Below are 15,380 nucleotides of genomic sequence, written 5' to 3' on the forward strand. Positions count from 1 at the left end.
CCGCCTCACGACCCCGCCTAGCGCAATATAGGAGAGATTGCTATTCGTTCTCTTTTATATTTTTCTTATTCGAGAGTAAAAGCAATGACACCTTACATTACTCATGTATAGTTAGTTATGTTTAATGTAGGTGTAAGGTTGTAAGGTATCATCTGCTAATAACAACACCTCTAAAGAACACCTCCATACAAGGGGCTCCCCTCGCGCGCTCCACGCCCACGCTGCACATCCCGCGGCGCGGCTGAATCACTCGAGGAACAGAGTGATTACAGGAACCGCGAGTGAGCCGGCCCGGCCGCCGGGAGGGAGGCGGGGCGGGGGCCGCCACGCGGATTAATTCGAGTGGATTCGAGTGGATCCGTCCCCGTGTCGTGTTACTTATCTGCCTGATGACACACGCCGCGTGTATTATTGTCGTAGCCCGGACGCTCATGGTCGAAGGAGGAAACGACTCATGCTGGGTAATCCGGTACGTCATGTGTCAATATCCGTGGGGTTTAATCCGGAGGTATAGTAATCCAGGTCTAATCTGGGGATGATGTAGTGGTAATCCAGGAGTGAACCTCAGCTCATAGAGAGACGCGACGACGCCATACCCTCATTGCAGAAGACTCGACTGACTCATCCTCATTAGTTGTCTAATCCACACACCGCCGTAGAGGATCGGGATGATCGTTATATATTTCCTACCGATCCCACGCGGCGCGCGCCGCTGGAGAAGTGCCACCATGTGTGTCAACATTGTGTCGCGTGCGTGCGTGTGAGTATGTGTGCGTGTGTGCGTGAACGTGAGTGATTGAGCGGGTGAGGCCTGTCGACAAGCGAAGCGATCTCAATCGGACGGGCCGTCCCGCACGCCCTCCCGCCGCCGCCGCCGCCCCCTGCAAAAGCAAAACTCTTACGCCGCTGGGCTGGGCGCGCGCGGGGCCCAAAGCAGAGAGTGGCGCGGCGTGGCGCGGAAGGGAAGATAAATCAGGCCGTCATCGACATTAGCGACAGGCCGCGGCCGGGTGTCGCGCGTCTTGGCAGCGCGAGGCCGACTGGACCCCGGCGGGGTGGAGCGGGACGCCTTCGCGCGCCACGCGCGCTGCACGCACAGCACAGCAGCCGCAGCAGCGCCTCTAGGATACAATTTTCCTATTTGCGGGCCCGGCCAAGTCCCCGCGGCCGAGCCGCGCCCCGACGACCGGGGCCGCTGACGGGAGTAGTAGTATAGAAGGTGCCGCGCGCGGTGACTGTCGCCTTCTTGTTTGCATGCATACGACTCAATCGGCGACAGGACGCGCGACGCACTCTGCTGCGCTGCGGACTCGGTCGCAGGTGTCTGTTGTCTGCTGGCCGGGGACCCCGTGGCGCTGACAGATGGGTGGGGCGGCACCCCTCCTGGACACACAGCGTGCTAAATGAAATGCGGCCGCGTGGAGGCGGGCCTCGCGTGGCCTGGCCGGCCTGGCCCGGGCTTGAACCCGCAAGTCATACCTGTCACGGGGCAATGAGGCGACAAACGGCGTAGGCTGGCGCTGTCCGACCCGCGGTGGGGTGGCCACTGCTGGATATTGCCATACACTCAAAGAATTTTTTGATTTTTTAAAAATAAACAATTCCTATGGCAAAGAGTTTTCACAATAAGCGGATGTGTATGTGTGTGAATTGTGTACACTTTCTAAAATTAAGTTGGCCAAGTATGTTCACAAGTCGTTCACTTCCGCGGTTATTGTGAACAGGATCGTCTCAGACCAACGCTCCTTCTTATTCTATAGAATTTTTGAAATGGACAGGGTCCTTTGGAGCTCCATTCACACAGACTCTGAATGATTCTCCAGAATTTACACCTTTCATAGGTCAAACATTTTGGTGGACCATTTTTTACTCGATATATTTCCCAGCGCGGATCGAGCTGGTCGGGCTCGGCTCGCCTCGCCCGCGGGGCCTCACTGCTGCTGCTGCAGGCCCCGTGCAGATCGCGGGGTTCGACTTGGCGGCGCCGCCGGGTAGCGTCGCGGCCACGATGGGCGTTTAAAGGAATTTGTCTCGGCGGCAAATGGCGCGGAACGAGACGAAGCAGGCCGTGGGCCTGGACAGCGCAGCGCGGCGTGCACCGGCCCAAGGTCCGGCCGGCGGCAGCGGCGGCAAGGTCGGCTCGGCCGGGGCGCGAAAGTGCAACACCGAGTCAACCAGCCGGACCACCAACCCTGTCTTGTATGATCTTCTCCATTCCACGGCACCCTGAATGCAAAAATCGCGCGGCACTTAAATTCAGCTCGCAAAACACGGGGATTTGTTCAAACATCTGAAAACGAGCTGCTGACATTGCGTAAAACATATGCCTAGAATATTTTCCCACTTATTTGCTGTTTTGGCAACAGTTCTGCTATAGCAGCAAAATGTTTGCTGGCACCAACTTACCTCTGGTTGAAAAGGTGACCTTTTATTTGCAATTACTTCTCTCTTGCGTGAGCCGGCGTGAACTTAGTTCGGTGTGGCGGCTGCTGAGTTGGCGCTGAATTTCTCGATACTTGGCATATTCAAGCGAGGGGCCACCGAGGACCGGGGCTCAGATCGACTGCTCGCTTGCACGTAGAGAGGTGGTTGTCCGCTCTGAGGCACCACCACAAGCAGCAGGCGCCACACCTTCCCCTCGGCGCTGTTTCGTTAGTTCCGGCTCGGGTTGGTGTCGGGGCCGGCCGCCCCGCCGCCCGCGCTGGTCCTGCAAGCGCTGAGGTTGTCGCTAGACGCCCTGCCGGGTGGGTCCGGGCGGGGTCACAGCCGCCGTGAACCCCCTGCGCGAGAATGTTGAACAGTTACACACCCGCCCGCCCGCCAGCCTCCTCGCCTAGCAGCGCTATAGCCCTGCGTGCCGGAAAAATCACTTGACGAGTCGCGCATGGCGTGGCGCAGCCCGGCGGGGTACTTGGGCGGCCCGGGCAGGGGCGGGCAGGCCAGGGCAGGGCTGCCTGCTTGGCTGTTGCGGCGCAGTTTCACTACTTGTTTGACGGAGGTCTGGTGGTGGTGTGTTGTGTGTCGTGGAGAGTAGAAGGGAGTTTGACACGACCGCGTCCGCCGCCCCGCCCGGTCTCCCCCCTGCCGGGCCACGGCTTTCCATTTCATCCACACACACACACACACACACACACACACACACACACACACACACACACACACACACACACCCGTCCGCCTTCGTGCCGTTTCCCTATCGTAACACCTGACATCATTCAATATCAATACGTCGCCGTTTTGTCGTGTCGCCCATCGGGGCCGTATCTCTCCTCTTGAGCGGTACGTGTGCGTGCGCCTCGTCGCGCGGGGCGACTGGGATTGAGCGGTGGCGGGCCTGCGCGCGCCCGACCCGCCGTTCTGGAAGCGTCTTAACCGATGATACGATAGACCTTAACCCGTTAGGTGACATTACTGCGCTCTTGTCGATAGATTCAGTGCTAAACCACTCTTGCTCTGGATTTTCCAATCCCTATAGGGAGCACCCAGGCCCAGGTGCAGCAAAGTGATAAACCATACTTAAATGTCCTGATTGTTGCATTCGGATTTTCATCCATCAAAACAGCACAATCACTGCCTTTTAAGATTTGTTCATAATTTATTTTTGGTTGAGTTTTTGTCCTGTGATGCGGCAACATGTCTTTGACGCTCGCACGACAAAATGTTGTCGTCGACCGCTTTGCTTTCTTCTCTTCCGCCCGCATGCGGCCCCGCGCGCGCCTGCCCGCGCAAGTGCGGCGCGCGAAAATTTCACTTTCGGCCGCGGCGGTTGTGGCGGTGGTGCGGGGGGATGATTTAAGACCGCATTCTGACCGCGCTGTTGTTGTTGTTGCAGGTGCGAGAACTAGTGGAGCGCTGCCAGTGCCCCACGCAGTTCCCCATGATCAGGGTGTCGGAGGGCAAGTACCGCATCGGCGACACCAAGGTGCTCATCTTCGTGCGGGTAAGTACACCACAACCTCCCGAGTGCAGACGTGTGAGGGGGGAAAAGTTGGGTGCCAAAACGTGTCGAAATGACAAAAGGCCAGAGTACGCCAGTGACATGAGGTGCTCCACGATGCTGGCCGGAACTCACAAACAACCTGGCCGCCGCTCTGCGCTGCGGTCAGCACGCCAACAAAACGCCTCTCCTCTCAGCGCAGACACCAACACACACGCAGAGACATTGGCGCGATCTAGTTCATTCCCTTGATCACGGCATAATATAGCGTGATGGCCGTTTGCTGGAGCGAGTGATGGCTTCCCGTGCATCAGCGCCATCATGAGCCTCCGTGGCCTGGCTCCATCGAGCGCGCGGCCGTTGTTGTTGGTTGCGTCAGAAGGCACACGCACGAAAAGCTCGTCACCTTCGAGCCCCAAGCACCGTCGAGCCTCTCGCTCTCGTTCGAGATCTCGCTCTGCAGTGCTCTGAAGCGGGCACACGGTCGTCGCCCGGCCGTGCTGCCGTGGCATTTAGGGTCGATTGTTATTACTTCATCCGATAGAGGACAATGTTGCAAGTGAGGCATGCCCGCCTGGGCCGCGGCCGGCCGGCCGGCTGGCCAGGGTGCAGGGGGCACTAGAGGCACCACTGGAACGTGCAGCTCGTCCGCTCCCCTGTCGCTGCCCACGCCGGCCGATCTGCATCATCGACATTGTCATCCCTGCCCGGTCTTGCGCGTCCCCCGTCCACTCCCTGCCCTTTCGGCCGCGGGGCTTGACGTTGTTGTTGTCGCTGTGGGAAAACGAAGTGAGGTGAGCTCCCCGTCAAAGGCAAGCGTGACGCACCATACCGGGCCGACCGGGGCGGGGAGATGACATTTTGTCGTCATCGGTTGTTTGGCGCCCCCATGCTTTGCCCGCCGCTCTCTCTCTCTGTCTCTCTCGCGCAGTGGCTGGGCGAGGCTGTCCTAACGCTGGTCGCGCCAGGGGATAGGACAAGGATAGCCTTAAGGTCACAGGTCGGCTAGCGCGGCGGCTGGAGGTGGACAGAGTGCAACAGAGTGCCCCGCTCCCCCCTGCACGCCGCGGTCCACAACTACCAGCGTGGCGCCGCCGCGGGGACAAGCCCGGCCGCGCCACGCCACGCCCGTGCAGCAGTTTCACTTTCCATTCTTTAATGTTGCCATCCAGCAAATACATATCGGTCGTCAAACGGCCGGCTGCGGGGGGGAGGGGGCAGTCACGCCTACTCGCCGCCGCTCCACATTCGGGGTTCTGCAATTACCTTTGCGACCCCGCCGCGTCGCTCTCGGGGAGGCCCTGTCGGAGACCCCCGGGGCGACGCGGACATCGTCGTCTCCAGGCTCTCCAGGTTTGGCCGTCCCACTTTGACCGGGGCGCCCGGGATGCCCTCGTCGTCGCCGTCCGCGCCCCGATGTAATCGCCGCGGTGGGATACACGTCGCCGTCCGTTTACCGCCGGTGTAAAACCGCCACCCACCCCTCGACGACACGCGCGTTGTTTTGAAATAAACTGATGGAATTTTACTTTTGTTTGTCGGGGCTGCATAGCAAACTGATAGCGAATAAAACCGCAATCCCTCCAGAGCTAAATTCGTTTAGGCAAAGCAGCTGCTCCGTACGCGACCAAAACTTTCAAGCGACCAAAAAGCCTATTACATAATATGTGTCTATGCGGAATTCGCGAATCGTCCCTCTGTCTGCAGTCTGCAAACAACACGGTATAGGTTCCCCCTCCCCCTTGTCCTATATACGTGAGGCGGCGAGCGATCTCATATCATCGGGGAGGGATCACATGGCATTAGCAGCAAGCAGACCGCCTCCAAATTCGCCACCGAGCGGGCTGCTCCTCCGCCCCGGCGGCCGGGTCAGCGGCACAGAGTCGTTACTCACGATCGGGAAGGAAATGTCGACAAAATCACCGCGCAACCTTTTCTTCTCCGACGACCAACACTCTCTTGCCTTCTTGGACCGTGCCGCCCAGTTTGGCGCTCGGCGGCCCGGGACGACAGTCGAGACGCGGAGGGACGGGCGTTTGCATAAGCCGCTGGTAAACACCGTGTGTTTATGGATTTATTATTTGTACCTCGACTGGAAGATTACTCACTACGCTTTTCCGCTCCCCCATTATCGGCGCGGATTTTCGTTTCTCTTTGCCTCCTCTGTTTTGTCGCTCTCGTCGTCACACTCTGGTCGGGCTCCTCGGCTCTCTATTTGTCTTCATTATCGAGCTGCTCGCGGCCGCGCACCGTTAGGCTCGTCTGCAGCAATAACGTTCATATCGATAATATAAGTCGCAGAGCATTACCGTGTGCGGGGAGGGGGAGGGGGCATTGCAAGTAATTAAAGGCCAGAGGGCGTGTGTGGGGAGAGAAGGCGGGTGGTGGGAGGAGGAGGAAGCCCGGGGCAAAGCGGCCGCGTCGCGTCGTTACTTATTTCTTTGGACGTCGATCACCATTTTCATCTCGGTCGTGTGGTCTGCTCTATCCCTTCCGCCCCCCCCCATCTCCCTATCTTTCTCTCACGCACACACATTCACACACAGAAACACACACATTGCTCATTTTGTCGTTGTCCTTCTCTTCCTCCTCCTAGGCGGTGAAACAAGAGGGCAGCAGGGCAGGTCTCCCCATATATAGCCACATTGTGACATTGTGTATGTGCTTGACAGAGAGAAGGGGCGGGGGGGGAGTCTCTTAGTGCGTGCGGCTCACGGCGCTATTACATCCAATTAGTTAGCTCTGAGAATGAAGTTGTTGCCGCCCCATCGCATGTCCCAGTAGTTGGCCCCTGAGCCTGGCTGGCTGGCTGGCGCCGGCTTGGCCCCTGGTCCTGGTCGGCCCCTTGCTGGTCCCTTGCTGGCTGACCCCAGGCTCGACTTCAGCTGCATCTGCCTTAGGTTCTGGCCGGTCCAGACTGACCCTCGTCGACCTGGTGTGTGCCTGCTCGCCTGCAGCTTCGGTTGCGACGATGGCCTTTGCGCAGCTGTAAACAGATCCACCTTTGAAAACTTATTTCTCTTTTCTCAAATTATCATCAACGCGAAAAAATTTAAAATTAAATTGCACTCTAGTATTAACTTTTCATTAAAACTTGGAAATAATTCTATGTTTTCAAATTTTTGTCGGGTATGAAAAAGATCTCTCTCATTTCATCCCCAGTAATTTTTTGATGCATCGAACTTAAAATATTTTTTTCCGAAAATCTTGTTGTCTTTGAAGAAAGGTGAAGTCTTCTGCTCGCTGAAAAATGCAGCTGCATATCTAGGTTTCTGACAGTGTAACCGACCATCCCAGCGGCAGTGTGCCTCTTGGCGCGCGCGGACAAATTGGCGAGATCACTTATCGCCGTGCGGCGGGATGGAGCGGGGCGGGCGGCCAGGCGCCTGCTCCCGGGCAAAACACTCAATTTATTAGGATCGCGATTGGCGGGGGGAGGAAGGAGGGAGGGGCGCACCTAATGCCTATTACACACACACACACACACACGCGCGCGCGCGCGCACTCTCATATTTGCTACATTTTTGGATCGTATTCCATTTATTATTTTAAGTTGGGGTGGAAGAGGGGGGAACGGGGATTTTGACACTCTCTAGACTCGTAATAATGAGATTAAACGCTGATGTCGACAGGTGCTGAGGAGCCACGTGATGGTGCGTGTGGGTGGCGGCTGGGACACCCTGTCGCACTACCTGGACAAGCACGACCCTTGTCGCTGCAGAAGCTGTGAGTATACCACATTAATTAGTATTATTTGGATTCGGTGTATCGCGCGATGGACTAACCCGGCCTAACCTCTCCCAACTTGCCGCCGAGCACCGTTGTCATCGACCCCCTCTCCCCCTCGCTGCTGCAGTCGCCTCTCTCTGATGGTTACTTTTGTTCACCTCCCGCCTCAGCTCGCGCCGGTGCGTGCGTGCGTGCGTGCACATGTGTGTGTGCGCGCGCGCCGGCGGCATCCTACCTGCAGGTGCCTGCAATTAGCTCTCCGATTGCATCGCTGCGGTGCCGGTGCCCCCCGGTGCCCCCCGGTGCCCCCCGTGCCAGGCCCCACCAGCTGGTCCTCGTCACGTATTTGCTCACCCGCGCCGCAGACTGGGTCGGAGTGCGCGCCTGCTGCAGCAGGCAGATCTCTTGCGTTGATTTAATATGTGTGGGGTATAGGAGGGGGGTAAAGCTGCTCTGATCACTTCTCGACCACTTGCGATAGTCTCGCATACAATGAGCGGTAAATCACATGTTTTGCAGTGTTTCACCAGAAGGGATGGTCTATATCTTTGCCAGCGTTATATTCTTCTCATTCTGCTATTCGTGTATTTTTAGTGACGTTTGTGTGTGTACGGTAATTACGGTACGTTTCATGATGCGTTCCGCATACACTGTGTCCTTTGTGTTGACCCCGCGAATGACACCTCACCTCCAGCCAAACAGTTGTGAATGACTGGCGTGAACGGACGCGCACGTAGAACCCTGACCTAAGCCAACCCTTCCCTGTTGCAGTGCGGAGACCTTGCCACCACAACGTGCCTTCTTGTTTTTGTAAGTCCACCCGGCTTGTCAGTAGCGCCTCGTAGCGCCGCCAGGTGTTTGTTGCCGCGTATTTTCCGGTTGTTTGTTTTCCCGCTCCTAAAGTTGATTTTTTCCGTTTGCTGCTGCTCTTTTGATATGTTTTTTTTATCCTTTTTCGGAGTAGTGGCCTGAATGTTATTTTTTTCTTGCAGCATGCCTGTAGCTGTAGCACCAATAGTTAGCGGTTTGAGTGATGTCTTCCTTCTGAGGCACGCCTGTTTCTCTCTCTCCCCCTCTCTCACTCTCTTTCTGTCTCTCTCTCACACACGCTCTCGCACTCGCGGGCACGCGTGTTGTCGTCGCACTCCCATACGCACTTTCACGCGACTATGTCGTTTTGCTTCGTCGGCATGTTGTTGTGTGTAACTTTGAGTCGGCAAAACTCGAATCACAAACTTGCATCGTTTGCAGAAATGTTCAAAAGCCGCACTTCAAATGTAAATAGATCCTTTCAGGTCTTGTCGAGATGTTTTACTTTCAGCTTTCGTCCTGAAACACCTCACGTTGCGCACTGCTTTTTTTCTCCCCTTCATAAGTTTCTGCATGCCTCAGGATGTCGCTTAGTTTAAGTTCATTGGGAACTCAGAAAAGCAAATTTGCACTGACTGAAGTATCAGTGCACGCCCACTCTTGCCTAAGAAATGTCATATGGGCCAGAGGGCCGGCCTGTGCGAAGTTTGCATTCACTAGAAAAACAAAGATGGTGGGCAACGTTTGTGCCGTCTATTTCGTAAAACACGAAAAAAATCCAAAAAAAGTTGAACATCTTTGGGATCGTACAGAAAGTACAGTACGTTCGTTTTTCTCAGATTCATTCGGCAAATTACGGGAGCTCGGCGCCTGTGGGTCTTACGTTAGGCGACCCCGCGGTGCACGCGTGCACTTGCAGGGAACGTGTTGCCTACCTACCAGGCGCTATGACAACTTGCATTGGCTATGAACTTGGCAGTTTCGTATCGGGAAATGACTGACGTACTTTCTGGATGAGCCCTTTGGGTTCTTCATCAATAAATGCATTCTCATAAAGATACCATAGCCAGAGCTTTTTGAAACCTAGAAAAACAATTGCTCATAATTCCTAACTGTTTTTATTAGTTTTGGTACCTTTGTTTTTCTATTTCAGTTGTTTTCCCCCCTGTGCTGTGCATGGTGCTGTATCAAATTTTGAAGTGTAAATTGTTCTTTTTTTGTCTGTCGTGGACCTTCGCTGCCGATCACCGTAGCCTTTCGTCAGCCGCGAGTGCGTAGGCCGGGCCGATGGGTATCTGGCAGGCGGTCGGTCCCGTCCCGCGCCGGCGATCTGAGCCTCCCGTTTATTGGGCTAATGACTTGGATTGGGGCGAGCTAGTTTCGCGCATATCGTCGTGAATATCGATATGAAAATCTCGCTCGACAACGCCGCCGCCGCCGCCGTGCACGACCCCGTGACCCAGGCGGAGAAAATGAAACATATTTGCATTCCGCGTCGATGGGGAGAAATTATCCCAAAAGTTGTTTCTCATTTTTACCCCCACCTCCCTCTCTTCTTCGTCTCGTAACTGCGCCGCCAGAAAGGACGATTCTAATCCATTCCATTCGCGGCACGACACTGATTTCAATGACCCATATGCAACAGATTTCTAGTCCCACGTCGCAGACGCTCAGTTGTGAGCTAGAAAGGGACATCCAGACGGCATGGGACATTTTAAACCCCTCTTTTCCTGGTCTGTCTTCCACCCAATATATATAGAGCCTCATGTGCTCCAGGTTACACGGGAAAACTTTTATATAAGAAGTGGTTTGAAATCATAAAATAGAAAAATTCATGTGGCACCGTTGCAACTTTGGAATTCTTCGACAAGCAATGTACTACTACTACATATCGTTTCTAAATTAAAAAAAAATTACCGTAAATGAACATCGATATTTTTCACATGGTATGGGCATTCTGCACCGCAGGAAGGGGGGGGGGGGAATCACACTCATATTCGAGGTCGCATTCGTTATGTAGGTAATCTGGGCGTAGAGCTGCTGCAGCCACGGCTACTGTCCCATTCGGTCCCATTCGCTCCCCGCTGGGCCGCGCGAGCGGGCCCCCACGCCCGCGCCGCCGCCGCCTTGTTCTACAATACAAACCCACTTCCCTATTAAATCCCCGCGCGTGAATATCTTTTCGCCGCGCGTCCCTCCCTGGCTAGCTTTGGTCTGGCCCCTCTCGCCCCATTCAGCTGGCGCGCACCTGCAGATGTGCCGCTGCGCATTGTGTCACCGGGTCGGTCTCTATTCCGCATTGGCGGGCTCCGCCGCGGCCGCGTACTGCGGCGTATGCACTCTCGCCCAACACCCGCACCGCCGCCACCCCCTCCCCTCCACCCTCCCGCTCCTTTGACGCGGTTGGAATAAGTTGTTTTTCTTTCCACCTCCCGCCGCCGCGGCGGCGGCACGGCACCGCACCGCGCGCCTCGTGACTCTATTAAAATTTTAAGGGGGGAAACGCTTTTAATAATCGCGGGGGTAGGAAACGGGCTGAAGTTTTTATTATTTTCGCACGACGACGCGACCTTGATTTTGCATATCATGCGATGAGCCTACTCACTCCGGCGCGTCGCCGTTGAACTTTATTTATCTGTTTTTTTTATTATTCGTTTTCTGTTAATGCAGCCCACCGCGCTCCGGTGTCCGCCAAGCTGGTGCTCAAGAACCAGGGCTCGCTGGAACTCAACAGCGCGCATGTCCACTACGAGAGGTGAGTGAACCTGGGTGAACCTTTATTGCGCGGCGGGGGAGGGGTGTGGGGGTGGCGAGGGCTGTGGTTTGACTCCGTCCATGTCGGCTAGGAGAGGGGTGAGGTAGGGTTAGGAGAGACTACCGCCGCGCCACCCGCGGACAAACTCTCGGCCTCCCTGACTGCCACTGGTCACGGGGACCCGGCCACCACCCTCCCCTTCCTGCGACTGCCTCGCCTGACGGGGCAACCCCACGGGCCTGTTAACCTGACCCCAATCACGGGCTCAACTTCTCGTCTGCAACTATCGCTGCAGGAATCTCTCGAACGCGATGAAGTCTCTTTTTCGTTCTATCGAGGAATCGGAAACATTTTTGGCATATTTTTCACAGTCTCAGAGCCAACTCGCGACGGTCTGCTTCGTAGATCTTTACTACGATGCAACGAAATTATAAAAGGGCCACAGCTCCGGTCGGTTGTTGCGGAGGGTGAGCGCCCGGCGGGGTAGGCCACCGCGCGCGCCGCAGCGCAGGCGAGCTCGGCGGGGCTGCCTACCCGAGCCACGCGCAGGCGCTCTCCCCGTCCGCCGCCGCCGCCGCGCCGCCGCCAGCCCCACTCTGATAAACGGGCGTCAGTCGGGCGCACGAAACTCGTGCGTGAGAGAGGCTGAGAAGGCTGCTGCGCCGGGCCGGGCTCCGCCAGGCATCGGAAACATTACGGTTATTGGCGGGCGGCCGCCTGCGTTAGCGCGAACAAGCGTGTTTGTTGTGTCTAGAAATAAAGTCCGCCTTTGTTCTCCGCCCCGGTCGGGCCGCGACACCGCTACTGCTTACCGCATCCACGGCGTGCCTCGGACAAGCGATAAAACGCGGGCCAGTGCACGGGGGCGGGGCGGGGCGGGGGCGGGGTACACAGACGCACGTGAATGTTAACAAGCCCGCGCCCGGCCCGCCCTGCTCTCCAGAGTCGGTTCGGGCATGGCCGTGACATCGTTAACGCCGTGTTCCAGGTCGCCACCGCGCACCCGACGCTCTTCGGCGTCCAGCGTGAGCTCGGGCGGACGGCCGGACATGGGCTGCCTCCCGGTGCCCACGGTGGCCGGCTACCCTGGGTCGCCGTCGTCGACCCTGCAGCAGGCGACCAGGTCGCCGAGGAACCGCTCGCGATCGCCGACCCCCGGCCGGCGGGGGCAGTCCACCGGAGCCGCCAAGGTGAACGGCGTCGCCCCGTGCGGGCCCGGGTTGTCGCCCACGCTGGCGGCCAGCACGGCGTCCTCCAGGGCGCGGTCACGCTCGCCTGCTGACCCGAACCCCAACGTGTACTCGCACGTGAACGGCTCGGCGCTGGGCGTACCTGGCGAGCCGAGTCGGAGCCGCAGCCGGTCGCCCACACCTCGCCGGTCCAGCGCCGTCAGCACCGTCAGCACCAACGGCAACCTGGGCGTGCCGGCGGCGCAGCGCGCGCGGCCCCGGGACCGCAGCGCGTCCCCCAACTCGCTGGCCAGCCCCGTGCTCCCTCGCCGCGGCAGCACGAGGATTCACAAGAGCGCCACGACCAGCGCCATCGTGGAGCCCGTCGACGACGCCGACTTCCCGCGCGCGCACCGCCTCGTGCGACCGAGGTCGCCGTCGCCCGGACACGCCTGGTGAGTGCGGCGCCTCCTGCACCTCCAGCGCCTCCTGCGCCTCCTTCGGTGGCCCGACCGCCCTTCACCTGCTCTCTTATCCATCTGCCTGCCAGGTCTGCCCGTGCGGAGCCCGTTATGGAGGTCGGCCGGATCGTGGATGTGGTCCCCGCCGACGCCGCTCCGCAGCCCTCGCCCGCGCAGCTGGTGCAGCCCGCCGTCACCACTACCACCGTCGTGGTCACCAGCGGCGGCGACTCGGGCTCCGAGGTGGGGTCCGACGAGGGCTACCGGTCGCTGGGCGTCGCCACCACGCCTCCGGCCGGCGAGAAGCGCAGCATCATCGCGGGCGTCCGGGACAACGAGGCTGGCGGTGAGTATCGGGGCCTCACCGGAACCGTGGAAGTCCCATGGGACGTTGCCTATAGTTACATCTCTGCTTCTCTTTCCCCATCGCAGACATCCACGAGGAGCCCTCGACCCGGGAGAGCTCTTGCTCCGACTTGTCCGCCAGCGGCGACGTGCTCAACGCCAACATTCCAGCCCCGGGGACGCCGCGCTCCGTGCGACGCAACCAGACCGGCATCCCAGCGCCCACGTCCAGGCCGGGCTCGAGGCCGAGCTCCAGGCCGGGCTCCAGGCCTGCCTCCAGGCCCTCCTCCAGGCCAGGGTCCCGCGCCACCTCCAGGGACCGAGGCGACTACGACATCGAGGAGGCCATCGGCCAGCCCAGGAGAATGGCCGAGCTCGGTGGCACGACCTGTGGCGGCTTCTACGCGAAGGTACGGATAGGGGCTTGGGCAGGTGTCCGGGAGGAAGACGGTTGGTCGGTTGTCAGCGCCACATGCGGCTCAGCTGACATCTCCGAAATAAACGCCTCATTTCCTTTCCCGTTCTTTTACTACCCGGACCTCCTCGTGTCCTTGAGGGGGAGGAATGACAATAAAACCGTGATTAAAATCCCGAATGGCCTTTTTATGTTTATCCGTCTTTCTCTCACCAGGCGGCGCCCGGGCCCGGCGGCAGACGCCGGTCGTCCGGCAGCGAGGACCTGGAGGCGGTGGCGGGCGGCCTGCGCCGTCTGCAGGCGGCCCGGGAGGCCTCGGTGCCCACGACGGCGCCGAGCGCCCAGCCGGCGCGCTCCGGGAGGTCCCGGTCGGCGAGCGCTGACCACACCCAGCAGGCCGGTGCTCATAGAATCAATGGTAGGTACAAGGAACAACGCACGGAGCCTTGTGGAGCCAGTCTCCTTACCCACTTTGATGGAGGCTTTCAATATATTTAAACAATGATAAAATTAGTTTTGGCACATTACCAAGAAATGCGTTAGGCATTTTTGAACATTTTTCGTGTTTTTAATAATTTTAGCCCCCATCTTTGCTGTGGTAATTATCTGTTGCTTGACCACGTCCCGTGTGCCCGCAGGGTTGAGCCACCAGCAGCTGGCCGGTCAGCAGCTCGCGCCGCAGCGCCGCTCCTCGAGCAGCGCGGGGGCGGGGTCGTGGGGCGCGGGCCGCAAGCCGCGGCCCTCGCTCACGCCCGACACGTTCACCCGCGGCACGCCGCAGCGCGCCTCGCTGCCCGCGCGCGGCCGCGCCTCGCGCCCCCAGAGCCGCCAGAGCAACGGCAACGTGCTGCCGCAGACCAACAACATCTCGCCCATCCTGGAGCAGATCCTCAAGGGGTCCGACCTGCAGGACGACGCCAAGGTGCTGCAGAAGATGAAGGACATCATCCAGCACTACGCGGCCATCGTCGACGAGAAGCTGGCGCGCGAGGAGGAGGAGGAGCAGCTGGACTTTACCTCGGCGTGGGTGCGCGGCCTGCCCAGCCAGCAGCAGCAGCAGCTGCAGCAGCAAGGGCAGCAGGCCAGGGTCACGCCGCGCAAGGACGTGCACCCGCAGGGCACCACGTCCCGGATCCCGGCGCCCGTGGCTGCCGGCAAGCACCGCGTCTGACCGGCTGCTGCCGCCCAGCCGCGGGACGCAGGTGACGTAGGCGTGTCCGGGGCCCTGGCGCTGTTCTGCAGCCCTCGCGATCGTAAATGAGCTAGGCGGGACAGCGACACTCCACTCCAGGCCGCGCCTTCCCCGGCGTGCATCACTTTTACGGTTCCGTCGCGTCCGTCGGTCCCGACACGAAACAGCTGCGGATGGCCACCACCTCTTGCTGTGCAGCGCGTGCAGGGCCCCGGGGAGAGGACAACACTGATCGTGTCCTGGAGCGGGGAGGAAGGGGGGGGCGAATGTAGGGCAGTGGAGGCCGAGCTCACGCGGAGCTCACGCGCGCGACTATTATATTCCGCCGCGCTGCCGTATGAGTATTGTGCGGCCTGAGCCACGCGTTGTCGCTGCCGTTGTTACCCAGACGTGCGGTACTGCTGCTGCTGCTGCTGCTGTGCGGACTCTCGGGAGCGGTAGAGAAAAAGAGAGAGAGAGAGAGGCAGATAGAGAGAGGGAGAGAGAAAGAGAAGAGGTGCGCTGAAAAGCGCAAACAGTTGACAGGGTTGAATTTAAGTGATAGGTAGCCATTAATTTTAAGTAGTG

The 15,380-nt window shown here is 58.6% G+C and overlaps 1 protein-coding gene across 2 annotated transcripts in view; it reads left to right on the plus strand.

The window, feature by feature from the left end:
- LOC113208510 (GAS2-like protein pickled eggs) overlaps positions 1 to 15,261 on the plus strand; it is a 167,222-nt gene extending 151,961 nt beyond the window's left edge. Inside the window, exons 5-13 of one of the 2 annotated variants that reach the window (XM_052270164.1) lie at positions 3,833 to 3,940; positions 7,570 to 7,663; positions 8,438 to 8,476; positions 11,147 to 11,231; positions 12,220 to 12,855; positions 12,951 to 13,207; positions 13,294 to 13,616; positions 13,838 to 14,039; positions 14,260 to 15,261. In XM_052270164.1, coding sequence (XP_052126124.1) covers positions 3,833 to 3,940; positions 7,570 to 7,663; positions 8,438 to 8,476; positions 11,147 to 11,231; positions 12,220 to 12,855; positions 12,951 to 13,207; positions 13,294 to 13,616; positions 13,838 to 14,039; positions 14,260 to 14,792 — 2,277 coding nt within the window. In that variant the 3' untranslated portion in view covers positions 14,793 to 15,261. The remainder of the gene's footprint in view (positions 1 to 3,832; positions 3,941 to 7,569; positions 7,664 to 8,437; positions 8,477 to 11,146; positions 11,232 to 12,219; positions 12,856 to 12,950; positions 13,208 to 13,293; positions 13,617 to 13,837; positions 14,040 to 14,259) is intronic. The other variant, XM_052270165.1, reaches the window with a different exon arrangement.
- The last annotated feature ends 119 nt before the right edge of the window (positions 15,262 to 15,380 follow it).

Source organism: Frankliniella occidentalis, unplaced genomic scaffold (assembly GCF_000697945.3).
Source record: "Frankliniella occidentalis isolate FOCC.00 unplaced genomic scaffold, Focc_3.1 Scaffold113, whole genome shotgun sequence".
Classification (NCBI taxonomy): Eukaryota; Metazoa; Arthropoda; class Insecta; order Thysanoptera; family Thripidae; genus Frankliniella; species Frankliniella occidentalis.